This window comes from Corvus moneduloides, chromosome 26, assembly GCF_009650955.1.
Source record: "Corvus moneduloides isolate bCorMon1 chromosome 26, bCorMon1.pri, whole genome shotgun sequence".
NCBI lineage: Eukaryota > Metazoa > Chordata > Aves > Passeriformes > Corvidae > Corvus > Corvus moneduloides.
The window spans coordinates 3,749,712-3,775,719 of record NC_045501.1 but is presented as its reverse complement, the minus strand read 5'-3'; the positions used below and the strand labels follow the sequence as shown (position 1 = coordinate 3,775,719).

Genomic DNA, 26,008 nt, shown 5'->3' with positions numbered 1-26,008 from the left:
AAAATATTCTGGACTATTTTGACTCATTTCCACACTGTGCAGTCTCTAAGTAACTGTGCTTGTCTGGGACACAAGGTCTGGGACCTTGTCCTTCCACACTCCAGCCCTGCTGCTTTGGCCCCACACGTCCTCAGCAGAGCCCAGGGCTGGTTCTGTGTCCCTGCCTCGTGTGCTCTTGGAGCAGCCCCGTTTGCATGGACACACGTGAAGCACAGATTTGTGTGGGGCTCCACACTGCTGTGCACGAAGCCGTGTCTGTGCATGTGTGTCCCTCACCGCGAGGGAATTTCCTGACTGGGCCAGGGATACCGAGCACTGCTCTGGCCCTGAGCAGCACAGAGAGCAGCTTGCCAGGGTCAGAAGGAGCCTGAGCGCAGCTGAGTGGGGACGGCAGCTGCCCGCTACAGATGTCTCAAGGGAAGAGGCACTGAACTGCAGCCCCTGTCTCCTGAGCCCTCCCTCTCCTGCCCCTCCAAAGCTCACGCTCCGCTGATGCTGATTTCAGGCTCCACAAGGACGGTTTCACTCCAGCTCGGAGGATCAGTTGAACTCGGGACAAACAGCACGGGCGGGGCTTCAGCACGGCTGGCAGCCCCCGTGCCCTCGGCCCCAGGCGGGACACAGCCGCTCTCAGCAGCGCTGCAGAGGGCAAAAGGAGGAGCCGTGCCTTGGGGGCACGGCGAGAGGCTCGGCAATCCTGCCGCTCGTGGGCTGCCAGTGGCGGAGCGGATCTGCTTCCGATGCAGTGTCGGTGCTGTGTGGGATGGGACGCAGCTGTCTCTTGTCCCTGGCAATGGCAAACGTCCTTGTGTCGCTCATTGTGGTGGTGCTGTGAGAGGCGGGGTCTGAGCCCGGCCGGGGCGGAGCTGGAGGCGGCGGAGAGGAGAGGAGAGGAGAGGAGAGGAGAGGAGAGGACAGGACAGGACAGGACAGGACAGGACAGGACAGGACAGGACAGGGATGCTCGGGCGGCGGAGCAGCGGGATGCGGCGGTGTCGGAGCGCGGGGCTGGCAGCGCTGGCCGCGCTGCTGCTCGGTGTGTGTGGATGGTGGTGTCGGGGCGTCCGGGTCGGCGGGCTGTGTGAGACCGTCCCCAGCCCAAAAGTCATCTCTTACCCTCCTGATCCTTTTCGTTTCTTATTTACCCTCTGTCTCCTCCTCCGCTGTCATGCTTTCTTCCCTCAGTAAAATAATTGCTTCCCACTTTGCCTTTTTTCTCCATGTCTTTATCCATCCATCCATCCATCCATCCATCCATCCATGTATACCTCTCAGCCAGTCTGCTTTTGTCATTTCGTTCTGATTTTCCCTCAAAACATCCCTCATACGTTCTCGTCCTCTCCCAAACACTCTCCGAGAAATAATCTCTCCATCCTTTATTCTCAAAACATACCCCAGTTAGCTCTGATCTGTCGTCCTCTCCCATCTCCCCCTGAACCACATTTTCTGTTCAAGAAAAGTGATTCTTCTTTTCTCCTTGGCAGTGGCTGCAGCCAGAGCCCAGGTCCAGCAGGAGCCACGGCTGGTGACCACCGAGGGCACCGGCATCAACATCAGCTGCTCACATCCCAAAATCCAGAAGACCGACTCTATCCAGTGGTACCGTCATCTCCCGGGCCGAGGACCCGAACTCCTCGCTCTCACTGTGAAAGAGTCCAAAGAGCTGCCGGACATTGCGGGCGGTCTGTGGGTGTCGGCAGATCGCCGGAGCAGCGCGCTGTGGCTCCGGCGGCCCCGGCGCGGGGACGCGGCCGTGTATTACTGCGCGCTGGGGGACACGGGCAGAGGAGCCGGGGCTGCGGCCGGGCACGAACCGCCGCGGGCGGGGCCGGGCGGGGCCGGGGCCACAGCGCCGCCCGCGGCCAGCAGGGGGCGCTGCCGCTCGGCCGCCGGGGCCGCCTCGCCCCGCTCGTGCCGGGCTGCCGGGGCGCTTCCGACACCGGCACCGGCACCGACACCGACACCGACATTGACACCGACAGAGACACCGACAGAGACACCGACAGAGACACCGACACCGGCACTGACACCGACAGAGACAGCGACACCGACACCGACACCGACACCGACACCGGCACCGGCACCGACACCGACAGAGACAGCGACACCGACAGAGACACCGACAGAGAAACCAACAGAGACACCGACAGAGACACCGACACCGGCATTGACACCAACAGAGACACCGGCACCGGCACCGGCCCCGACACCGACAGAGACACCGACACCGGCACTGACAGCGACAGAGACACCGACACCGGCACCGGCACCGACACCGACAGAGGCACCGACACCGGCACTGACACCGACAGAGACACCGACAGAGACACCGGCAACGGCATTGACACCGACGGAGACACCGATACGGGCACCGACAGAGATACCGACAGAGACACCGACACCGACAGAGACACCGGCACCGGCTCTGACACCGACAGAGACACCGGCACCGACAGAGACACCGACAGAGACACCGACTCCGGCACTGACACCGACAGAGACACCGGCACCGGCATTGACACCGACAGAGACACCGACAGATGCACCGGCATTGACACCGACAGAGACACCGATACCGGCATTGACACCGACAGAGAAACCAACAGAGACACCGACAGAGACACCGACACCGGCATTGACACCAACAGAGACACCGGCACCGGCATTGACACCGACAGAGACACCGGCATTGACACTGACAGCGACACCGACACCGACACTGACACCGACAGAGACACCGACACTGGCACCGGCATTGACACCGACAGAGACACCGACACCGGCATTGACATCAACAGAGACACGGGTATCGGTATTGACATCGATAGAGACACCAACACCAGCACCGACACCAACACCGGCAGCTCCAACTTGGAGTCACCGTCCTTGCTCTGCCCCTCTTCTCAGCACTGGCTTAATGAGCTCTTCCCCCAGCTCCCTAGCGTGAATCCCATCCAACCCCAAAGACTTGTGAGCGTCTAAGTGGCTTAGCAGATCTTTATCTTCCTCCTTCTTGATTACAGACGTCCCATTCTGCTCGCCTTCCCTGTCTCCCAGCTCAGGAGGCCAGTTGTCCTGAGGATAATCAATCCTACTCTTAAAGAGTGAGGCAAAGAAGGTGGTAAGCACCTCAGGTGTGTTTCCTCATCTTTGGTGAATATATTCCCCACGGCATCCAGTGAAGAAATGTGATTTTCCTCGACCTTCCTTAATGTGTTTGTAAAAACACTTTTTATTACCTTTAACAGAATTGGCCAGATTAAGTTCTAATTGAGCTTTCACTTGTCTACTTTTCTTTCTGCGTGACCTAATAACATCCTTCAACTGTTCCTGAGCTGCCTGCCCTTTTCCCAAAGGTGATACACTTTCTTTTTATTCACTGAGTTCCTAGGAATGCCCCTGCTCAGCCACGCAGGTCTTCTTCTCCACCAGCTCATCTTTCGACACATAGCGCCGCGCTGCTCCTGTGCCTTCAAGATTTCTATTTTAAAATATAACCAGTCTTCCGGGGCCCCTTTGTTTTAAAGGGCTGCTTCCCAAGGGACTTTGCAAATCAGTGTCCTGAATAGGCCAAAGTCCACCCTCCAGAAATCCAGGGTAGAGATTTTGTCGATTCCCCGTCCTTTACATAATACTGAAAATTCCATCATTTCATGGTTGCTGTGCCCAAGACGGCTTCCAGCCACCACATCTCCCACCAGCACTCCTCTGTTTGTAAACAGCAGGTCTTCTAGGGCCCCAGCCTTGGTAGGCTCCCTTCACCTTTGACAGCTTGGAAAGTGTCTGCAGGGGGGGAATGATTGCACAGAGGCCAGACCTGAATGCAGCAGAAAGATTTAATGAGTCACAAAGACAGAAGGAAAGTCCCCACAAGCGGAGAACAGCAGTGCTGGTAGCCCAGGGGCATCTGAGAGTGTGTCCTCCTTGGTAGTGGAGAAGTTCCTGTACGGTGCCTGTCTACCTGTCCCAGACAGGGAGACGAGGCAGATGGTCCCCACCAGGCTGCCCTTGGTGGGACCTTGCTCCCAAGGGGAGACCAAAGAAAAGGGAAAGGCAAAGCCTTCCAGCTGTCCTGGTACCAACATTGAAAAATGTCCATCCTTTCCCCAGTACCATGTTCTGATTTCCTCAAGGTGTCTCCATGGGGCTTTCCCAGCATCTTCTTCAGGGGAGGGACCTTCTGCCATAGTAGCACCTGGAAATGCCAGACGGGTCACAGCCCCCGGAGCTGATGGGCGCTCTGCCAGAGCTGAGGATGCTGCCAACAGCAGCAGAGGTGGAGGATCCCACGGCGGTGAGAAGGAGCTGAGGATGGGACCAGGCAGGGTCACAACCACAGGCGAGGGCTGGATGGCCACGGTGGAGTCCTGGCACTGCCGGACACAGGGCTCATTGCAGCTGTTTGCCGGTGGTGTGGGGCCACAGGGCTGGCAGGGCCAGCACGGGGTGTAGCAGGACACGTCTCAAAGTCAGAGGTGCACCTGGGAGAGGGAGCAGACAGGAAACAGAGCGCAAGGGTGAATGAGAGCAACCAAGGCCACTCCTGAGCTGGGAGCTGGAGCCTTCACAAGGAGCCACTTTCTTCCTTGCCCTGCAAAGAGCAGCCTGGGCCATGGCGTGTCTCTCCTAATTTCTTAAGCAGGAGTCCCTGCAACCACATTTCAGCCTCTCTCTAATACACAGTGTCCACCCATATCTTTGCCATGACAGCAGGCTCAGAAGAAAACAACATCAGCTGAGATGTTTGTCAAGTGGATCATTCTGGAAGAGAAAGAGAAAGGGAAGGGGCTTCCGACTCAGCTGGTTGCCAGATTCAGAAGGAGCCTGGGTGCAGTTGAACAAGGATGTAGCATCCTGCAGGAGATTTGTCCAGGGAAGAGGCACTGAAATGCAGTCCCTGCTTCCTGAGACCTCCTTTCCCAGCTGCTCTAAACATCACGCTCTGCTTCTGCCGATTGCAGGCCCCAACAAAGGTTTCACCCAAGTTTGGATTCTTAGCTTAATTCTGTTTGGAAGGTTGAGAGTGCCTCGGCATGGCTGCGAGTGCTCTCACACACACACACACACAGACATGTGTCTCCAGGCCAGTGCACAGCTGCTTCTCCCCTGTGCTGCCTCAGGTTGGATTCGTGGCCAGGAAGAAAGACTGAGGGTTCCTTTCCACCTCCTGTATCCACGTGAGTGGATTTCTTTTCAATGCACTGTTGGTGGCATTAGGGTTGGGACACAGCCCCTCTCTTGTCTAACCTCATGCCAAGTGTACCTGTGCAGCCCGGTGAGCAGGTGCTGAGTGAAGCAGAGGCTGAGATTTTGTCGCAAACACAGACTGAAGGAAGGGATCACAAAGCCTAATGTCTCTGTGCTGTGAGAGGAAGGACATACCCTGTGGCTTGCACAGGGAAAACCAGCATCCTGGAGACTGTTTTGGACTTCACCCCGCAAGGACCTTTAACTTCCACCTTGGAATCTCAGCCTGAGAGCCCCGTAACTGTCTGGATTCCAGAGCACGTCCTTGTGCCCCGCAGGCGTGTCCACAGCAGACCCTCTTCTGTCAAGGGCTGTGCAGAGCGTGCAAAGTTCCTGAGCCCGTCTCCCTGCCTGGCTGCCTGTCACACTGGGCTTATGTTGAGCTTTAAGACAGAGCAGTTAAGGACTTTCACTCTTCCATGGACTGACCTTGGGGAGGTAATTGCCAGGAAGCTCTGCTGGGAGACATCAGCCAGGCCACATTCCCCCCCATGGAGATGCATTTGGAATGAGGGACAAGTGGAACCAAGAGCAAACCCCATTCATTTGTCCCCAGATCACATCTCCGTGGAGATGGGAGGGCAGGCAAGGTGTGCACCTAGAGATGACTGAGACCCCTTAACACTCTTTTCCCACACAGGTCCCTCAGGCTGAGAGCTGTCTGTCCTGGAAGCAGATCCACACAACAGGATCTGGTGTTTTAGGAGCCATCCAGCACAACATGAGACAGCAGCACCCTTGCAGCAAGGAAGGGCAACTGCATCCTTAGCTGTGCTAGTCACGGTGCTGTGAGCAGGTCTAGGGAGGTGACCCTGCCCCTCTGGCCCGTTTGAGCCCACACCTGGAGTATTTCAGCCATGCTGGAGCTCTCCAGTCCAAAAAATGTATCAACAGAAATGTGTGCAACAAAGGCCACCAAGTGTATTTGGGCACTGTCAATCTAGGCATGTGAGGACAGACTGAGCAAATCGAGCTACTCATTTTGGAGAGGAGAAACCCTTCTAGTCCTCTCCTGGCTTTCCTGCATCTTATCCTTTCCATGGAAGCACAGATGTTTCTGAATCCATGTCTGTCCACAGACCACACTGCCTTGTCATCGCTGACCTTCCACCTGTGTTACCCCTGCTCTCCATGAATGCAGACTGCATCTGCATGACTCCAGAGCAGGTGGGAGATGCCGTGCCATGTCTGTGCCTCCTCTGGGGAAGGTTCTTCTCTATAAACTGCCTCACGGGAGGTTCGTGCCAAAGGCCCTGGCAAAATCCCAACCGAGCTGTGCCCCCAGAGGAAGTGCTAAGCCCAGCGGGGCGCTCTGCCTCTCGTGCCCCTTGTCCATTCTTACAAATCCGTGCCCTGAAGGCCAATTCAGGAGTCGCCAGGTGACGGCAAAGGGAGAATGCGAGGGAACGGATCATGGGTGTGAAAGGAACACATGGAGTGTCAATCTTGAGCTCCACGATACCAGCCCGATCCCCTGGCACCCACCCCGGCCCCGCCACCTCCGAAGTGCAGAGTCCGGACCGCCGCCCCATTCCCACCGCGTTCGCCTCGCCTCCGTTCCGTGCCAGGACTCGGTGAGAGCCCGAGCGGCGCCGGTGCAGGGCTCAGCCCCGGGGCGGAGCTGGCGGCGGCGGAGAGGACAGAAGAGGAGTGGAGGCGGCGGAGAGGAGGCGGCACGGCCGCAGCAGAGAGCCGGGGCTGGCGGGAGCAGCGATGCTCGGGCGGCGGAGCGGCGGGATGCGGCGGGGCCGGGGCGCGGCGCTGGCGGCGCTGGCCGCGGTGCTGCTCGGTGCGCGGGGGTGGCAGTGGAGGTGGCGGTGGCCGGGGCTGGGTCTGCATCTGCCTGGGATCAGCATTGGGCTCGGGATTCGTGTCTGGCGCTCCTGCTCCTCCTCTCCCTTTTTGCACCCACTGCCGTCATCCTTTCTCTCCTTAATGAATCCATTCCTTCCGAACTTGCCGCTTTTATTACTCCAGTTCTTGAGCCATTCCTTCATTCGTTCATTCCTTCATCCACCCGCCCATTCATTGCAGTCAATCCCTTTTCCTCATTCCAATCTCCCCTTCTGCAGTCTGACTCTTCTCCTAAATATCCCACATACAATGTCCAAGCAACCACTCTCGCTTAAATTGTCTCTCCATACTTTACTCTCAGAAAAGAGCTCACTTAGCTCAGATCTGTCCTCCTCTGCTCGATCCCATATCCGCGTGCACGGCATTTGCTGCTGATGAAAAGTGATTCTTCTTTTCTCCTGGGCAGTGGCTGTGGCCAGAGCCCAGGTCCAGCAGGAAGCACGGCTGGAGACCACCGAGGGCACCGGCATCAACATCAGCTGCTCACATCCCAAAATCCAGACCAACGACTGGATCCAGTGGTACCGTCATCTCCCGGGCCGAGGACCCGAACTCCTCGCGCTCACTGTGAAGGAGTCCAAAGAGCTGCCGGACATTGCGGGCGGTCTGTGGGTGTCGGCAGATCGCCGGAGCAGCGCGCTGTGGCTCCGGCGGCCCCGGCGCGGGGACGCGGCCGTGTATTACTGCGCGCTGGGGGACACGGGCAGAGGAGCCGGGGCTGCGGCCGGGCACGAACCGCCGCGGGCGGGGCCGGGCGGGGCCGGGGCCACAGCGCCGCCCGCGGCCAGCAGGGGGCGCTGCCGCTCGGCCGCCGGGGCCGCCTCGCCCCGCTCGTGCCGGGCTGCCGGGGCGCTTCCGACACCGGCACCGGCACCGACACCGACATTGACACCGACATTGACACCGACAGAGACACCGACAGAGACACCGGCATTGACACCGACATTGACACCGACAGAGACACCGACACCGGCATTGACACCGACAGAGACACCGACAGAGACAGCGACACCGGCATTGACAGAGACACCGACAGAGACAGCGACACCAACAGAGACACCGGCACCGGCATTGACACCAACAGAGACACCAACAGAGACACCGGCACCGGCATTGACACCGGCAGAGACACCGGCACCATCACCGATACCAGCACTGACACCCACACTGGCAGCTCCAACTTAGAGTCACCGACAGCGCTCAGCCCCTCTTCTCAGCGCTGGCTGTGTGCAGCTGGGCTCCTAACGGCAGCGAACAGCCTCCCCCAGCCACAGCTACATGTGCACACTGGGATGACCTGTGCGAGGCAGGGAGGGCATCAGGGCCTTTCCCAAGGTATCGCTTGCTCCTTCAGAAAAGGCTCTGTGCTTTCTGGGGAACATGGCATCCTCTGGCCTGTCTACAAAGGCCTGCCAGTGTTGTCTCAGAAATGTGCCACTGAGGGCACACATTGCCACCCAGCCCATGTGTCACGATCCGCTAATGCAAGCGGGGGTCGTGATGGTTCGTTTATTGATCTCAGAGTGTAAAGGACACAAGGAGATTTCAGTTTTAATCAAAACAGTGCACCTTTATTAAGTGCCCACAACACAGTAATGCAATAGAAGAGAGTAAGGGAGAGAAAGAGAGAGAGAGAGAGAGAAAAGTAGAGAGGGGGAAAAAGAGGGGGCAATAGCTACCAACGGATGAGACGAAGTCCTCGTGGTCTTCCGCCAATAGATTTGTCTTCCTTCCGTGGGGAGATCTCGGACTCGGTTATTTCAGAAGGTCCCTTTATAGTCCTTTTCAGAAACGAGGGGCAACTGGCCAAGAGGTTGGGAAATCTACAGCCGTTGTTATGGGGTCCGTTGCTTTGGGAAACAGGTACAGGACAGACGTATAGGACAGGTGTACAGGAGAGGTGTACAGGACAGGTCGTTCCTTTCCGCGCAGTCCTTCCCGCCTGGGCAGCAAGAACGGCGCAGTCCATTGGGACCTGCACTAATTTCCTCAGGAATGCGTACCAGTTCCCAGTGGGCACACCCGTAGGCAACACTTGGCAGACGTCCCACCTCAGCCAAGCCAGGACTCCTGTGTTCAGTCTCTGTCCTTGGCGATGATCGTGAGGCAGATGAGGGATTTTCGGACCGTCTCTTACACCATGTCAGGCTGGTTCTGCTCTTGCCTCTGTCCTTCTCCTCCCTAAGGCTGCTCAGCTCTTTCTGCCTTTTGTGAAGGCCAAGTGACAGCTGAAGGTTGTTCATGTGAGGACACGGCAACAGCATGCTACACTGAAATTTTAACTAGGCCATATATAGGATTCATTATACATATAATATTCTTTTGAAATAGACTGTTCACAGAGTCTTAAACTACATCTGGATGCAGTCACACCTAAACTTCCACTGAGAAGGTGTTCAGAGTGCAAGGCTGTTCATTCTGATCCTTGGGACTCGGTAGGTCTCCATGATAATTTTATCTGTAATCTCTGCAGTAAATGAACAAGTCTACCTTGCCACCAAATCCTGTTAAACTACTCTTGCATTTGCCATTGAATTTTGTTAAGTCTCTGTTTTATTTTAAAGAATTATACTGCTGCCTGTCTCTTATGAGAAGAATACCTCTCTCCATTCATGCAACTCCTTGTGCATTTAAATTCGGCAACTGGCAATTGGGCAATTGAAAACCAAGAGAAACAGAAGTTACCAGACATGGAATGAGTTGCCACAGGCCACAGTCAGCCCTTACCTGACAAAGGTCCGTTCCATCATACCAGAAATGCTTGTCAGAGCTCAGCCAAATTCTCTTTTCTGTGTTCTGCCACATGCTCCTCAGCCCAGCCAGGGCCAGGTAAAGCGGTTCCCTTGCCTTCTAGCCACGGTTGATTTTATTCTTCTGACATCAAGAGACACAAAGAACTTAGCCCAGCACACTTTTGCTTCCTGCTTCTGCCAGGGTAACTGATTCCTTCTGGACCCCAAAAAGCTGTTCCAACCAGAACAGTGCATTGTGCCAAAGGAAACACAAAATCTGTCAGACAGGGTGAGGTCCCCATGTGCCACATGGACCTGTTGCTTTTATTTCTCCATGGATCTCCTAACTGTAGTGGGAAGCGCCTCATCCTTGCCACCTTGAGTCCTGAGCAGCCCCTGAAGATCCTGATACGTTATTCCTTTCTAGGCTTTCCTTCTTGGAGATCTGCTGTGTCACCCTCAGATGCTGGAGTCATTCCTTGTCACCAGCACTACCATTTGCATTTCCTGATTTCATTCTCCCACTTCTTCCTGAGTATGACCGAGTTCCTGATCCTCTCAGCCACGTCCTTCTGGCATTGTGGCACCGTCTGTAACTGCTTGGTGAAAAACACTATCATGACAAAGGAAGACAGCTGCCTGCCAGTGCTGTTGGCGTGGGCAGCAGGCTCCGCGGACATCTCCTTCCAGGTGTCAGTGCTGCTGAAATGTCCTTTCTGCACTAAAAACATTGCTGACCATTTCTTCTGCGATGCTGCTCCATCATGAGCATGGACTCTTGGGGTTGGGTTGACCTTGGCAGAGTGTCAGACGGCCCCCAAGCTGCTTTATCACTTCCCCGCTATCAACAGGACAGGGGGCAAATACAATGAAAACAATGTGGGTTCAGGTAAGGACAGGGAGATCCCTCACCACTTACTGTCATGGGGAAAACTGGGCTGACTTGGGGAAATGAATTTTATTTATTTACAAATTTAGAAGAAGATAGGGAGAAATAAGGGCAAACCCAAAACCACTTTCTCCACTCCCCTGCTTTCCTTCCAGGCTGAACTTCACTCCTGAATTTCTGCCTAGACCCCTCACAGGGGACAGGAAATGGGGGATGCATTCAGTTTCTATTCTTCCTCATGCTCTTTCCCTGCTCCAGCCTGTTGTCCCTCCCATGGGAGAAAATTCTGCAAGAAACTCTCCAACACAGGTCCTTTCTATGGGCTGCAGTTCTTCATCAACTGCTTCAGAACGTGTCCTGTCCACGGAGTGCAGTCTTTCAGGAAGAGATGCCTCCAGGATGGGTCCCCCGTGTGTCCACAGATCCTGCCAGAAAATCAGCTCCAGAATGGGCTCCTCTCCATGGAGACATAGTCCTGCCAGGACCTTGCTCCCGTGGGGGCTTTCCACGGGGTCACATCTTCCTTAACGACACATCCACCTGCTGTGGCTTTGGATCTTCCACAGGATGGATCTCTGCTCTACCATGGACTTTCATAGGCGGTAGGAGGACAACCTCCCTCGCCATGGTCTTCATCACAGGCTGCAGAAATGTCAGTACTCTGGTACCTGGAGCAGCTCCTCTCCCTCCTTCCTCACTGACCTTCCTGACTGCAGAGTTGTTTCTCTCACAGAATCCCACTCCTCTCTTCCCGCTGATATTGCACAACTCTTTTTCTGCCTTGTCAATCTCTGCCAGTACAGATGCTCTCTTAGACCGGAAATGAGCCCAGGGTCTTGAGGCCAGCAGGGCCCTCTGCCTCTTGTGCCCCTTGTCTGCTCTTACAAACACGTGCCCTGAAGGACAATTCGGAAATCCCCACGTGCCAGTGGAGGGGGAACGGGAAGGAATAGTTGATGGGGGAGAAGGGAGAAAATAATCTGTCAGTCCTGTGCTCCCTCGGACAAACGGCTCCCGGTCCGTGCACTTGGCCCCGCTGTCTCCGTGGGCCACAGCTCCGATCGCCGCCCCACTCCCACCGCTCTCGCCTCTCCCCCCGCATCCAGCCAGGACCTGGCTAGAGCCCGAGCGGCACCGGCGCAGGGCTCAGCCCCGGGGCGGAGCTGGCGGCGGCGGAGAGGAGAGCGGAGGACAGGAGGCGGCGCTGCCGGAGCAGAGAGCAGGGGCTGGCAGGGACAGAGGGGCTCGGGCGGCGGAGCGGCGGGATGCGGCGGTGCCGGGGCGCGGGGCTGGCGGCGCTGGCCGCGGTGTTGCTCGGTGCGTGGGTTTGACACGGTGGGGGCTGGGGCTGGAGCTGGGGCTGGGGTATTCCCCAGGGAGACTGGCGCGGACTGTTCCCTCTCCTCCTTAAGTCTTTCCCTCTCCCTGCCTCTCTGCCCTCTCTTACCCCGAGAAGTCTTCATAATTTGTGTCGGTATATCCTGCTTGCATGGGTGCCTGCTTTTCCATACGCCTATATTTTGCCCTGTACATTCAGCATTTATTTTTGCCCTGAATACAGCATTCTCTTCTTCAGTTTAACTCTTCATTTCTCTATGCATCCGTGCATGTGTGGACCTGACTTCTGCCTGATCTCTGCATGCATGAATTTCGAATTCCCTCACATTCCCTTCCAGTCTGACTCTGCCTTGTGGACACTGTTCCTGACTCCGTCTGGCAAAAAAACACTCAGAATGGCACAGTTTTGACGATCTTTCTCTTTTCTTCCTTCTTTGCCAGCAGTGGCTGCTGACACAGAGCAAGTGCAGCAGGGGCCGTGGGCAGAGACCACCGAGGGCACCGGCCTGAACCTCACTTGCTTGCACCCCAAAATTACTGCAGACTCCACTCATTGGTACCGTCAATTCCCAGACCAACCACCCCAGCTGGTAGCAACGGCTGTCCGAGGCACAAAAGCAGTGCTGGAGCCAGAGGGGAGTCTGTGGGTGTCGGCAGATCGCCGGAGCAGCGCGCTGTGGCTCCGGCGGCCCCGGCGCGGGGACGCGGCCGTGTATTACTGCGCGCTGGGGGACACGGGCAGAGGAGCCGGGGCTGCGGCCGGGCACGAACCGCCGCGGGCGGGGCCGGGCGGGGCCGGGGCCACAGCGCCGCCCGCGGCCAGCAGGGGGCGCTGCCGCTCGGCCGCCGGGCCTCAGGCGGCTCCGCAGCTCCTTCCTGCGCAGCGAGCCCGCGCACACCGCGCCCGACACAGCCCTCCCTGCACGGCCGCCGGACACACGGCTCGCACAGCCTGCCCCCTGCGCTTACACACTCGGCACGCACTGCCCGGCCTCCCCTCCGCCCCTCTGCCTCCTCTGCCTGGCAGGAAACTGCTGCGGGCTGCGGCTCTGCCATGGCCTTTGGCCCTCTGGGCGCGTGCATTGCTCTTCTCAGCCTGCTTTGCAAAGCAGAGCTGCTCCTTCAGGCCAGCATCTGTGCTGGGAGCTGACAAAGCAGCTGCGCTGGCAGGCACACATGGTCTCATAAATGGAGTGCTGTCACCTCAGTAGGTCACAGCGGGAGAGATGTTTGCAGGGAGTCTTGCTGAGGTGACAGGGAAATCTCCATCTCTGTCCCTGGGGAAATGTCTCTGCCTCGTACTGGAACGTGGATGAGAAGCCACTTTCCCATCTAGATGTGTAAGGAAGGTGTACTTTGAATCCCACCTGAGGCTGGAATTCGCTTCTCTACATTTTGTTCTCATCCTCGGCTTTCCCCAAACACCCTTGGATGAGCATTCAGCATCGTCCTGAAATAGTAGAACATCTCGGAGGGAAAACAAGGAATGTGTTGGATTAGAGGAGCATTTCACATCATCGGAGGGCTCTGTCACACCCACCTTCCACCTGAAACGGATTGGTCCCTTTTCCTTCACGTTTGTCACTTCTCAGGCAGCCTGCAAAGCAGATGCCAGGATTTAGCGATGCTGCAAGCGTTGGAGGGAGACACCTGAAAGACCGAGCTGCACATGAGGTTTCCCTGCAGAGACTTGTTCTAGAAACCCCATTTCCTTTGGGGACAGGAGCCGTTCAGCATGTTCAGGAACTGCCTCACTTGAGCAAGTTCAGCAGAGGCCACTGTCAGGGCATGTGCAAGGCCAGGGTGTCTGGTTCTCTAAGGCTCACATCACGTCCATTCCCCTTGCCAAGGGAAGAACAAGGAAAAGGGAAAGTGACAAACAAAGCACACAATGACACCAATGTGGCAGTAGGTGATAAGGGAGAGAAGGAGGGAGCTCATCAGCTTCTAATTGATGGGTCATTAGAAAACTGCTGTGAAGTGGCTCAGGCTGAGCTTTGTCAGTGACAAGAAGTGACAAGAGGAATGTTGGGCTTTTCATGGGATACCCTTCCTTCTCGAACCAGGGTAGAAGAGCAGAGGAGTCTGCTGTTGTGCTAAGTTCTTTATTTCATAGTCTCATAGCTTTCTTGAAGGCAGAGTTCAAGGGGGTTACATGATAAAGCCAAGCAGCAACAGCACACAGCAGGCAGAAAACAGCTTCTTCTTCTAGTTCTAGTTTCTCTATAAATTTTTTCTTACAGAAGTGTGGATTATATTTGTTAACTGACCAATACGACTAACACATTAGTCTAGTTTTTCTTTTCTTAACCTATCCCGGTCTCATTCTAGCAGTTGTGAATCTTACACAAGTGTTACATAGGTATTACACAGATTTGCATTTACAGTTTCTATCAGCTCTTATTGTTTATGTGAACACTCTGTCTAAAAATGTGAAGCACATAGTTCTATCTATATTTTGTCTAAAGTAAAGAAATTGTGTGAATAGGCAACACTGCTGTAGTAAAAACTAAGTTTAAGGTCTCTGCTGCAGCTTTTCAATGTTTAAGGCACTTAGCATATATTTCTACTAAAAGTTAAAGATCTATATTTCTATTTCACTTTGGTGTGACTTCATGTATCTCAGCTTATCCAAAGGTTTTAATTCAGCCCCTGAAATCTGACTTCCCTCTCGGCCTGAGTCCAGAGAAGCTTTCACTGCAACAGAGGAACATGACAACAATGGAGGTTTGAGCGGGTCTTGTGGGATGAGGGAGCTGTCAGCAAGGAAAGCTTGTGAGGTTGTGGAGCCATGATGAGAGAGGACACACAAGGCCCAGGAAAGGACAGACTGCAGTGATGTGGCCCTGGTATCTCTTCTCAGCACAAGTGCAGAATCCTCATCTCCCTGTACGTGTCTTATTGTCTTATCTCTGTTCTGAAGCTTAAGAAGGCACAAGCATCAAAGGAGCCCATAACAGGGTAAGCTTGATCCTGCTCTTTCAGCTGGAAAATCTGTGACAGCCTCAGGACCCTCCACTTCTCTAGAAACCCCTTCTAAACCATGGGGAGGTGCAACAGTTGCATGAGAATGTTCCTCATATGACCATTATCATTACCTGTATTATTTATTATTCACGTCATTCTAGACGGGGTTTTGTGACAAACCCGTTTTAGATGAAACCAAAATGACCAGTATGGGATCACTCTGGAGTTGACTCGGAAAAGGGGGTGGGAGGAAGGGAGCTGGGACAGAGGCATTTGTACCAGGCATGATGAAGAAGGGCAGGGGAGAAGCAACAGAGACAGAGGAGTCTGATGTTCCCAGAGGAAATAGCAATGACCCCACAGAGCTGAGGACACCACGGGAAGATGAGAAAGCTCACTGGGGAAGAAGCCCTTGACCTCCCAGATGCCCGGCACTGGGTGTGCAGCAGAGCCGGTGATTCCAGCTGGGGAGGTGAGGACTCCACTGCGAGCTGAGCAGGAACAGCCCCTTCCCATGACTGAGGCCCCAGAGGCACGGAATGGTCAGAATGCCGGTGGCTGAGGGAGGCACGGGGGCAGCTGCTGGAGGAGGGAGACACGCAGAAGGAGCATTTCAGGCACTGGAAGGACAGGTCATTTCTCTGCCCCGCCTCCGCTCCTTCCTTTGCTGCCCCCAGAGAGTGGTTTCCGGCAGCTCTGTTATCTCGGGGCTGGCAGGTGGTTTCTGCCTCTCCCTCACTCAGCAAACACGCAGCTTGGTCTCGGCATGCACCTCGCCTATCTCATCCTCACGGTCTTCCTGGGCCAGCTCCTGGGTAAGTCCTGGCTTTTCCCTAAGGCATCATTCTCCTTCCTGCCAGGAAAACCTCAACAGCCTTCCCAGGATCGTGTGGGGAAATATCAGTGAATAGAGGGAAAAGACTGCGAAATCTCTGCTTCTATTTGTGGTTTTGCAAGTGTTTTCTCAAGAAGCTCTTAGATTTGGGAGTTTTCTCAAGAAGCTCTTAGAAAAGGGAAGGGAGAGAAGAGAAACCTCAGAGTCCTTCACTGTCTTTTCTCTTTCCTTCAATCCACCTCCTCTGCCTCTCTTCTGATCCTCCTGCAGTCACCACAGGAAATCTCAGCTGTCTCTGCAGTTGTGTATTGCTCTTGTTTTAATGCAAATTCTGAGATTCTGTCAAACCTGCCCCAGGTACCTCAGAGTTCCCATTTCATTACAATAACAGGGTGTCCCATTCTGCCTCCAGGCTGAGCCAGCTCTGCCGTGGCTTCCAGTGTTCTCTGGGCTGGCACCACAACCAGGGCTCCCTCTTTCCAAGCTCAGCATTGTGTGTACTCAGGGATCTAGGAGCCCTCAGAGGTGACAGGAATGGCGAAGCAGGATGAATCCTTTTGCTGCACTTCGATGAGCTCCTCAGGCTGCTGGAGGGGTGCTGCTTCCAGCACACAAAGTTCAGGCAGGACAGGCTGTTCCCTGATCCTCTGAGCAGTAGGAGCAGGAGACAGACACAACACAGCTCTCCTTTGGGTCATGCAGTGCAAAGAGCTCCCAACTCCTGCCCAAAATCTCTCAGGACTCTTCTACAAGGCAGAAAGCTTTCTTCAACCAGGGTTTTGCACCCCATTTTGTTTTGCTACACACAGTCCTTCCCTGTGGAGCTGCTGACACTGATTTTCTTCCAGGCACCACGGGGCAGATCACGGTCACCCAGGAAGATGGACAAGTCATAGTGGAGCAGAGACATCCCTTCCAGACCACCTGCACATACCAGACCAATTATTTTAATGCGTTGCTCTGGTACCAGGTGCAGAAAGGCCAAGCCCCACAGCTGGTCTCCTATCACGCAGGGCCTGGCGCCAAGCACAGCGGCCGTATCACCACGCACCTGAACACCACGGGGAAATACAGTGTCCTGCAGGTGGAGGAAGTGGAGGTCTCTGACAGTGCCTTGTACCTCTGTGCTGTGCAAGACACCCTGGTGCAGGGAACTTCCTCGGCTGTGCAACAACCCAGGGGAGGGAGGGAGAGAGGGGATGTGTCTGTGAGAGGGTGAGCTTGGGGAAGGGACCCTGAGATCGCCCCGATGCTCACCAGACGGGACCTCCCCACGTCTGTACAATGGTCTGATGGTTTTCACCCCATCCATGCTAGCACTTCCCTCGGGAAAATATTCTGGACTATTTTGGCTCATTTCCACCCTGTGCAGTCTCTAAGTAAAGAAAAAGTGCCCTTGTGCTTGTCTGGGACCTTGTCCTTCCACACTCCAGCCCTGCTGCTTTTGGCCCCACACGTCCTCAGCAGAGCTCAGGGCTGGTTCTGTGTCCCTGCCTCGTGTGCTCTTGGAGCAGCCCCGTTTGCATGGACACACGTGAAGCACAGATTTGTGTGGGGCTCCACACTGCTGTGCACGAAGCCGTGTCTGTGCATGTGTGTCCCTCACCGCGAGGGAATTTCCTGACTGGGCCAGGGATACCGAGCACTGCTCCGGCCCTGAGCAGCACAGAGAGCAGCTTGCCAGGGTCAGAAGGAGCCTGAGTGCAGCTGAGTGGGGACGGCAGCTGCCCGCTACAGATGTCTCAAGGGAAGAGGCACTGAACTGCAGCCCCTGTCTCCTGAGCCCTCCCTCTCCTGCCCCTCCAAAGCTCACGCTCCGCTGATGCTGATTTCAGGCTCCACAAGGACGGTTTCACTCCAGCTCGGAGGATCAGTTGAACTCGGGACAAACAGCACGGGCGGGGCTTCAGCACGGCTGGCAGCCCCCGTGCCCTCGGCCCCAGGCGGGACACAGCCGCTCTCAGCAGCGCTGCAGAGGGCAAAAGGAGGAGCTGTGCCTTGGGGGCACGGCGAGAGGCTCGGCAATCCTGCCGCCCGTGGGCTGCCAGTGGCGGAGCGGATCTGCTTCCGATGCAGTGTCGGTGCTGTGTGGGATGGGACGCAGCTGTCTCTTGTCCCTGGCAATGGCAAACGTCCAGTGTCGCTCATTGTGCTGGTGCTGTGAGAGGCGGGGTCTGAGCCCGGCCGGGGCGGAGCTGGAGGCGGCGGAGAGGAGGCGGCACGGCCGCAGCAGAGAGCCGGGGCTGGCGGGAGCCGCGATGCTCGGGCGGCGGAGCGGCGGGATGCGGCGGGGCCGGGGCGCGGCGCTGGCGGCGCTGGCCGCGGTGCTGCTCGGTGCGCGGGGCTGGAGGCGAAGGGAGCCGCGGCTGGGGCCGGGGTGACTCCGCAGGTCCCTGGAGGCTGCGGTCCTGCCTGACTTGTTCACAGACCTCTTCCCGCGAACTATTCTCCCGTTCATCCCTCCCTCTTCTCCATCCAATACTCCCTAAGAAATCTCTGGCTTCTATTCCTTGTCTAACCCTGCACAAACATTCCTTTTCTCTCCTTTTTAGCTCACAAGTCCTTACCGCTTGCTACGTTACTTTTTGACTTTTTGTCCTTTCTCTCACTTTCTCCCATTCTCCAGTGCCTTCCCCAGTCCTCCTGTCATTCACGCATTCATCTCTCCACAAACGATTAATGGACACTTCCGTTCCTTCATGTCTTGAAATCTTCTGGAAACTGTTTCCCTCAGCATCCTGTACATTCCTGAGTGCTTCCTCGGGCTTTGTTCTGTGCAGTAGGGCAATGTAGGATTTGAGGTCTGTCCTTTTTCTGTCCCCGGCAGTGGCTGCAGCCAGAGCCCAGGTCCAGCAGGAACCACGGCTGGAGACCACCGAGAACACCGGCATCAACATCAGCTGCTCACATCCCAAAATCCAGAGCAACGATTACATCCAGTGGTACCGTCATCTCCCGGGCCGAGGACCCGAGCTGCTCGTGAGCGCTCTCAAGGGGTTCAAGGAGTTGCCGAACATTGCGGGCGGTCTGTGGGTGTCGGCAGATCGCCGGAGCAGCGCGCTGTGGCTCCGGCGGCCCCGGCGCGGGGACGCGGCCGTGTATTACTGCGCGCTGGGGGACACGGGCAGAGGAGCCGGGGCTGCGGCCGGGCACGAACCGCCGCGGGCGGGGCCGGGCGGGGCCGGGGCCACAGCGCCGCCCGCGGCCAGCAGGGGGCGCTGCCGCTCGGCCGCCGGGGCCGCCTCGCCCCGCTCGTGCCGGGCTGCCGGGGCGCTTCCGACACCGGCACCGGCACCGGCACCGACACCGACACCGACATTGACACCGACAGAGACAGCGACACCAACAGAGACACCGACAGAGACACCGACACCGACAGAGACACCGGCACGGCACTGACACCGACAGAGACACCGGCACCGGCATTGACACCGACACCGACACCGACAGAGACACCGACACCAGCACTGACACCGACAGAGACACCGACAGAGACACCGACAGAGATACCGACATAGACACCGACACCGGCATTGACACCGACAGAGACACCGACACCGACACCGACAGAGATACCGACAGAGACACCGACACCGACAGAGACACCGACACCGGCACTGACACCGACAGAGACACCGACAGAGACACCGACTCCGGCACTGACACCGACAGAGACAGCGACACCGGCATTGACACCAACAGAGACATCGACAGAGACACCGACAGAAACACCGACACCGGCACGGACATTGGCATGGACAGAGACACCGACACCGGCACCGGCATTGAAACTGACAGAGACACCGACAGTGACACCGACAGTGACACCGACACCGGCCCCGACATTGACATGGACAGAGACACCGGCACCAGCACCAGCATTGACACCGACAGAGACACCGACACCGACACCGGCAGAGACACTGGTGCCGGCACTGACATTGATAGAGACACCGACACCAGCACCGACACCAACACCGGCAGCTCCAACTTGGAGTCACCGTCCTTGCTCTGCCCCTCTTCTCAGCACTGGCTTAATGAGCTCTTCCCCCAGCTCCCTAGCGTGAATCCCATCCAATCCCAAAGACTTGTGAGCGTCTAAGTGCCTTAGCAGATCTTTATCTTCCTCTTTCTTGATTACAGACGTCCCATTCTGCTCGCCTTCCCTGTCTCCCAGCTCAGGAGGCCAGTTGTCCTGAGGATAATCAATCCTGCTCTTAAAGAGTGAGGCAAAGAAGGTGGTAAGCACCTCAGGTGTGTTTCCTCATCTTTGGTGAATATATTCCCCACGGCATCCAGTGAAGAAATGTGATTTTCCTCGACCTTCCTTAATGTGTTTGTAAAAACACTTTTTATTACCTTTAACAGAATTGGCCAGATTAAGTTCTAATTGAGCTTTCACCTGCCTACTTTTCTTTCTGCGTGACCTAATAACATCCTTCAACTGTTCCTGAGCTGCCTGCCCTTTTCCCAAAGGTGATACACTTTCTTTTTATTCACTGAGTTCCTCGGAAAGCTCCTGTTCAGCCACGCAGGTCTTCTTCTCCACCAGCTCATCTTTCGGCACATAGCGCCGCGCTGCTCCTGTGCCTTCAAGATTTCTGTTTTAAAATATAACCAGTCTTCCGGGGCCCCTTTGTTTTAAAGGGCTGCTTCCCAAGGGACTTTGCAAATCAGTGTCCTGAATAGGCCAAAGTCCACCCTCCAGAAATCCAGGGTAGAGATTTTGTCGATTTCCCTTCCTTTACATAATACTGAAAATTCCATCATTTCATGGTTGCTGTGCCCAAGATGGCTTCCACATCTCCCACCAGCACTCCTCTGTTTGTAAACAGCAGGTCTTCTGGGGCCCCAGCCTTGGTAGGCTCCCTTCACCTTTGACAGCTTGGAAAGTGTCTACGGGGGGGGGAATGATTGCACAGAGGCCAGACCTGAATGCAGCAGAAAGATTTAATGAGTCACAAAGACAGAAGGAAAGTCCCCACAAGCGGAGAACAGCAGTGCTGGTAGCCCAGGGGCATCTGAGAGTGTGTCCTCCTTGGTAGTGGAGAAGTTCCTGTACGGTGCCTGTCTACCTGTCCCAGACAGGGAGACGAGGCAGATGGTCCCCACCAGGCTGCCCTTGGTGGGACCTTGCTCCCAAGGGGAGACCAAAGAAAAGGGAAAGGCAAAGCCTTCCAGCTGTCCTGGTACCAACATTGAAAAATGTCCATCCTTTCCCCAGTACCATGTTCTGATTTCCTCAAGGTGTCTCCATGGGGCTTTCCCAGCATCTTCTTCAGGGGAGGGACCTTCTGCCATAGTAGCACCTGGAAATGCCAGACGGGTCACAGCCCCCGGAGCTGATGGGCGCTCTGCCAGAGCTGACGATGCTGCCAACAGCAGCAGAGGTGGAGGATCCCACGGCGGTGAGAAGGAGCTGAGGATGGGACCAGGCAGGGTCACAACCACAGGCGAGGGCTGGATGGCCACGGTGGAGTCCTGGCACTGCCGGACACAGGGCTCATTGCAGCTGTTTGCCGGTGGCGTGGGGCCACAGGGCTGGCAGGGCCAGCACGGGGTGTAGCAGGACACGTCTCAAAGTCAGAGGTGCACCTGGGAGAGGGAGCAGACAGGAAACAGAGCACAAGGGTGAATGAGAGCAACCAAGGCCACTCCTGAGCTGGGAGCTGGAGCCTTCACAAGGAGCCACTTTCTTCCTTGCCCTGCAAAGAGCAGCCTGGGCCATGGCGTGTCTCTCCTAATTTCTTAAGCAGGAGCCCCTGCAACCACATTTCAGCCTCTCTCTAATACACAGTGTCCACCCATATCTTTGCCATGACAGCGGGCTCAGAAGAAAACAACATCAGCTGAGATGTTTGTCAAGTGGATCATTCTGGAAGAGAAAGAGAAAGGGAAGGGGCTTCCGACTCAGCTGGTTGCCAGATTCAGAAGGAGCCTGGGTGCAGTTGAACAAGGATGTAGCAGCCTGCAGGAGATTTGTCCAGGGAAGAGGCACTGAAATGCAGTCCCTGCTTCCTGAGACCTCCTTTCCCAGCTGCTCTAAACATCACGCTCTGCTTCTGCCAATTGCAGGCCCCAACAAAGGTTTCACCCAAGTTTGGATTCTTAGCTTAATTCTGTTTGGAAGGTTGAGAGTGCCTCGGCATGGCTGCGAGTGCTCACACACACACACAGACATGTGTCTCCAGGCCAGTGCACAGCTGCTTCTCCCCTGTGCTGCATCAGGTTGGATTCGTGGCCAGGAAGAAAGACTGAGGGTTCCTTTCCACCTCCTGTATCCACGTGAGTGGATTTCTTTTCAATGCACTGTTGGTGGCATTAGGGTTGGGACACAGCCCCTCTCTTGTCTAACCTCATGCCAAGTGTACCTGTGCAGCCCGGTGAGCAGGTGCTGAGTGAAGCAGAGGCTGAGATTTTGTCGCAAACACAGACTGAAGGAAGGGATCACAAAGCCTAATGTCTCTGTGCTGTGAGAGGAAGGACATACCCTGTGGCTTGCACAGGGAAAACCAGCATCCTGGAGACTGTTTTGGACTTCACCCCGCAAGGACCTTTAACTTCCACCTTGGAATCTCAGCCTGAGAGCCCCGTAACTGTCTGGATTCCAGAGCACGTCCTTGTGCCCCGCAGGCGTGTCCACAGCAGACCCTCTTCTGTCAAGGGCTGTGCAGAGCGTGCAAAGTTCCTGAGCCCGTCTCCCTGCCTGGCTGCCTGTCACACTGGGCTTATGTTGAGCTTTAAGACAGAGCAGTTAAGGACTTTCACTCTTCCATGGACTGACCTTGGGGAGGTAATTGCCAGGAAGCTCTGCTGGGAGACATCGGCCAGGCCACATTCCCCCCCATGGAGATGCATTTGGAATGAGGGACGAGTGGAACCAAGAGCAAACCCCATTCATTTGTCCCCAGATCACATCTCTGTGGAGATGGGAGGGCAGGCAAGGTGTGCACCTAGAGATGACTGAGACCCCTTAACACTCTTTTCCCACACAGGTCCCTCAGGCTGAGAGCTGTCTGTCCTGGAAGCAGATCCACACAACAGGATCTGGTGTTTTAGGAGCCATCCAGCACAACATGAGACAGCAGCACCCTTGCAGCAAGGAAGGGCAACTGCATCCTTAGCTGTGCTAGTCACGGTGCTGTGAGCAGGTCTAGGGAGGTGACCCTGCCCCTCTGGCCCGTTTGAGCCCACACCTGGAGTATTTCAGCCGTGCTGGAGCTCTCCAGTCCAAAAAATGTATCAACAGAAATGTGTGCAACAAAGGCCACCAAGTGTATTTGGGCACTGTCAATCTAGACATGTGAGGACAGACTGAGCAAATCGAGCTACTCATTTTGGAGAGGAGAAACCCTTCTAGTCCTCTCCTGGCTTTCCTGCATCTTATCCTTTCCATGGAAGCACAGATGTTTCTGAATCCATGTCTGTCCACAGACCACACTGCCTTGTCATCGCTGACCTTCCACCTGTGTTACCCCTGCTCTCCATGAATGCAGACTGCATCTGCATGACTCCAGAGCAGGTGGGAGATGCCGTGCCATGTCTGTGCCTCCTCTGGGGAAGGTTCTTCTCTATAAACTGCCTCACGGGAGGTTCGTGCCAAAGGCCCTGGCAAAATCCCAACCGAGCTGTGCCCCCAGAGGAAGTGCTAAGCCCAGCGGGGCGCTCTGCCTCTCGTGCCCCTTGTCCATTCTTACAAATCCGTGCCCTGAAGGCCAATTCAGGAGTCGCCAGGTGACAGCAAAGGGAGAATGCGAGGGAACGGATCATGGGTGTGAAAGGAACACATGGAGTGTCAATCTTGAGCTCCACGATACCAGCCCGATCCCCTGGCACCCACCCCGGCCCCGCCGCCTCCGAAGTGCAGAGTCCGGACCGCCGCCCCATTCCCGCCGCGTTCGCCTCGCCTCCGTTCCGTGCCAGGACTCGGTGAGAGCCCGAGCGGCGCCGGTGCAGGGCTCAGCCCCGGGGCGGAGCTGGCGGCGGCGGAGAGGACAGAAGAGGAGTGGAGGCGGCGGAGAGGAGGCGGCACGGCCGCAGCAGAGAGCCGGGGCTGGCGGGAGCAGCGATGCTCGGGCGGCGGAGCGGCGGGATGCGGCGGGGCCGGGGCGCGGCGCTGGCGGCGCTGGCCGCGGTGCTGCTCGGTGCGCGGGGGTGGCAGTGGAGGTGGCGGTGGCCGGGGCTGGGTCTGCATCTGCCTGGGATCAGCATTGGGCTCGGGATTCCTCTCTGGCACTCCTGCTCCTCCTCTCCCTTTTTGCACCCACTGCCCTCATCCTTTCTCTCCTTAATGAATCCATTCCTTCCGAACTTGCCGCTTTTATTACTCCAGTTCTTGAGCCATTCCTTCATTCGTTCATTCCTTCATCCACCCGCCCATTCATTGCAGTCAATCCCTTTTCCTCATTCCAATCTCCCCTTCTGCAGTCTGACTCTTCTCCTAAATATCCCACATACAATGTCCAAGCAACCACTCTCGCAGAAATTGTCTCTCCATTCTTTATTCTCAAAACATATCCCACTTCGCTCTGATCTGTCCTCCTCTGCTCGATCCCATATCCGCGTGCACGGCATTTACTGCTGATGAAAAGTGATTCTTCTTTTCTCCTGGGCAGTGGCTGTGGCCAAAGCTCAGGTCCAGCAGGAACCACGGCTGGAGACCACCGAGAACACCGGCATCAACATCAGCTGCTCTCACCCAAAAAAACAGGTCGAGGATTTCATCCACTTCTACCGTCATCTCCCGGGCCGAGGACCCGAACATCTCGCGGGCACTTCTAGAAGGTCCAAGGATCTGCCGGACATTGCAGGACAGCTGTTGGTGTCGGAGGACGGCCGGAGCAGCGCGCTGTGGCTCCGGCGGCCCCGGCGCGGGGACGCGGCCGTGTATTACTGCGCGCTGGGGGACACGGGCAGAGGAGCCGGGGCTGCGGCCGGGCACGAACCGCCGCGGGCGGGGCCGGGCGGGGCCGGGGCCACAGCGCCGCCCGCGGCCAGCAGGGGGCGCTGCCGCTCGGCCGCCGGGCCTCAGGCGGCTCCGCAGCTCCTTCCTGCGCAGCGAGCCCGCGCACACCGCGCCCGACACAGCCCTGCACGGCCGCCGGACACACGGCTCGCACAGCCTGCCCCCTGCGCTTACACACTCGGCACGCACTGCCCGGCCTCCCCTCCGCCCCTCTGCCTCCTCTGCCTGGCAGGAAACTGCTGCGGGCTGCGGCTCTGCCATGGCCTTTGGCCCTCTGGGCGCGTGCATTGCTCTTCCCAGCCTGCTTTGCAAAGCAGAGCTGCTCCTTCAGGCCAGCATCTGTGCTGGGAGCTGACAAAGCAGCTGCGCTGGCAGGCACACATGGTCTCATAAATGGAGTGCCGTCACCTCAGTAGGTCACAGCAGGAGAGATGTTTGCAGGGAGTCTTGCTGAGGTGACAGGGAAATCTCCATCTCTGTCCCTGGGGAAATGTCTCTGCCTCGTACTGGAACGTGGATGAGAAGGCACTTTCCCATCTAGATGTGTAAGGAAGGTGTACTTTGAATCCCACCTGAGGCTGGAACTCAGTTAACTACGTTTTATTCTAATCCTCAGGTGTCCACAAACAGCCGTGAGAGGATTCAGCATCTTACTGAAGCAGTAGAATATCTGTGAGGGAAAACAAGGAATGTGTTGGATTAGAGGAGCATTTCACATCATCGGAGGGCTCTGTCACACCCACCTTCCACCTGAAACGGATTGGTCCCTTTTCCTTCACGTTTGTCACTTCTCAGGCAGCCTGCAAAGCAGATGCCAGGATTTAGCAATGCTGCAAGCGTTGGAGGGAGACACCTGAAAGACCGAGCTGCACATGAGGTTTCCCTGCAGAGACTTGCTCTAGAAACCCCATTTGCTTTGGGGACAGGAGCCGTTCAGCATGTTCAGGAACTGCCTCACTTGAGCAAGTTCAGCAGAGGCCACTGTCAGGGCATGTGCAAGGCCAGGGTGTCTGGTTCTCTAAGGCTCACATCACGTCCATTCCCCTTGCCAAGGGAAGAACAAGGAAAAGGGGAAGTGACAAACAAAGCACACAATGACACCAATGTGGCAGTAGGTGATAAGGGAGAGAAGGAGGGAGCTCATCAGGTTCTAATTGATGGACCATTAGGAAACTGCTGTG

The 26,008-nt window shown here is 56.2% G+C and overlaps 1 protein-coding gene and 2 gene segments (V, D, J or C); all 3 read left to right on the top strand.

The window, feature by feature from the left end:
* The first annotated feature begins 918 nt into the window (after positions 1 to 918).
* Positions 919 to 7,990, top strand: LOC116455810. The segment is given in 2 exon segments: positions 919 to 1,036; positions 7,508 to 7,990. Coding segments are annotated over 2 exon segments (559 nt in total).
* Positions 7,991 to 15,360: 7,370 nt separating this feature from the next.
* On the top strand, positions 15,361 to 17,261 carry LOC116456049. The segment is given in 2 exon segments: positions 15,361 to 15,842; positions 16,711 to 17,261. Coding segments are annotated over 2 exon segments (420 nt in total).
* Positions 17,262 to 23,559: 6,298 nt separating this feature from the next.
* Positions 23,560 to 25,463, top strand: LOC116455809. Its single transcript, XM_032134097.1, has 3 exons — positions 23,560 to 24,006; positions 24,478 to 25,008; positions 25,444 to 25,463. Exons 1-3 carry the CDS (start codon positions 23,931 to 23,933, stop codon positions 25,461 to 25,463), a joined length of 627 nt encoding a protein of 208 aa, XP_031989988.1. The 5' UTR covers positions 23,560 to 23,930.
* Positions 25,464 to 26,008: the final 545 nt, after the last annotated feature.

Coding starts and splice junctions, on each gene's coding strand:
- LOC116455809 (XM_032134097.1), top strand. CDS start 23,931: ATGCTCGGGCGGCGGAGCGGCGGGATGCGGCGGGGCCGGGGCGCGGCG. Junction 24,007..24,477: donor GCTGGCCGCGGTGCTGCTCG/GTGCGCGGGGGT, acceptor TCTCCTGGGCAG/TGGCTGTGGCCAAAGCTCAG. Junction 25,009..25,443: donor CCCCTGCGCTTACACACTCG/GCACGCACTGCC, acceptor TCTAATCCTCAG/GTGTCCACAAACAGCCGTGA.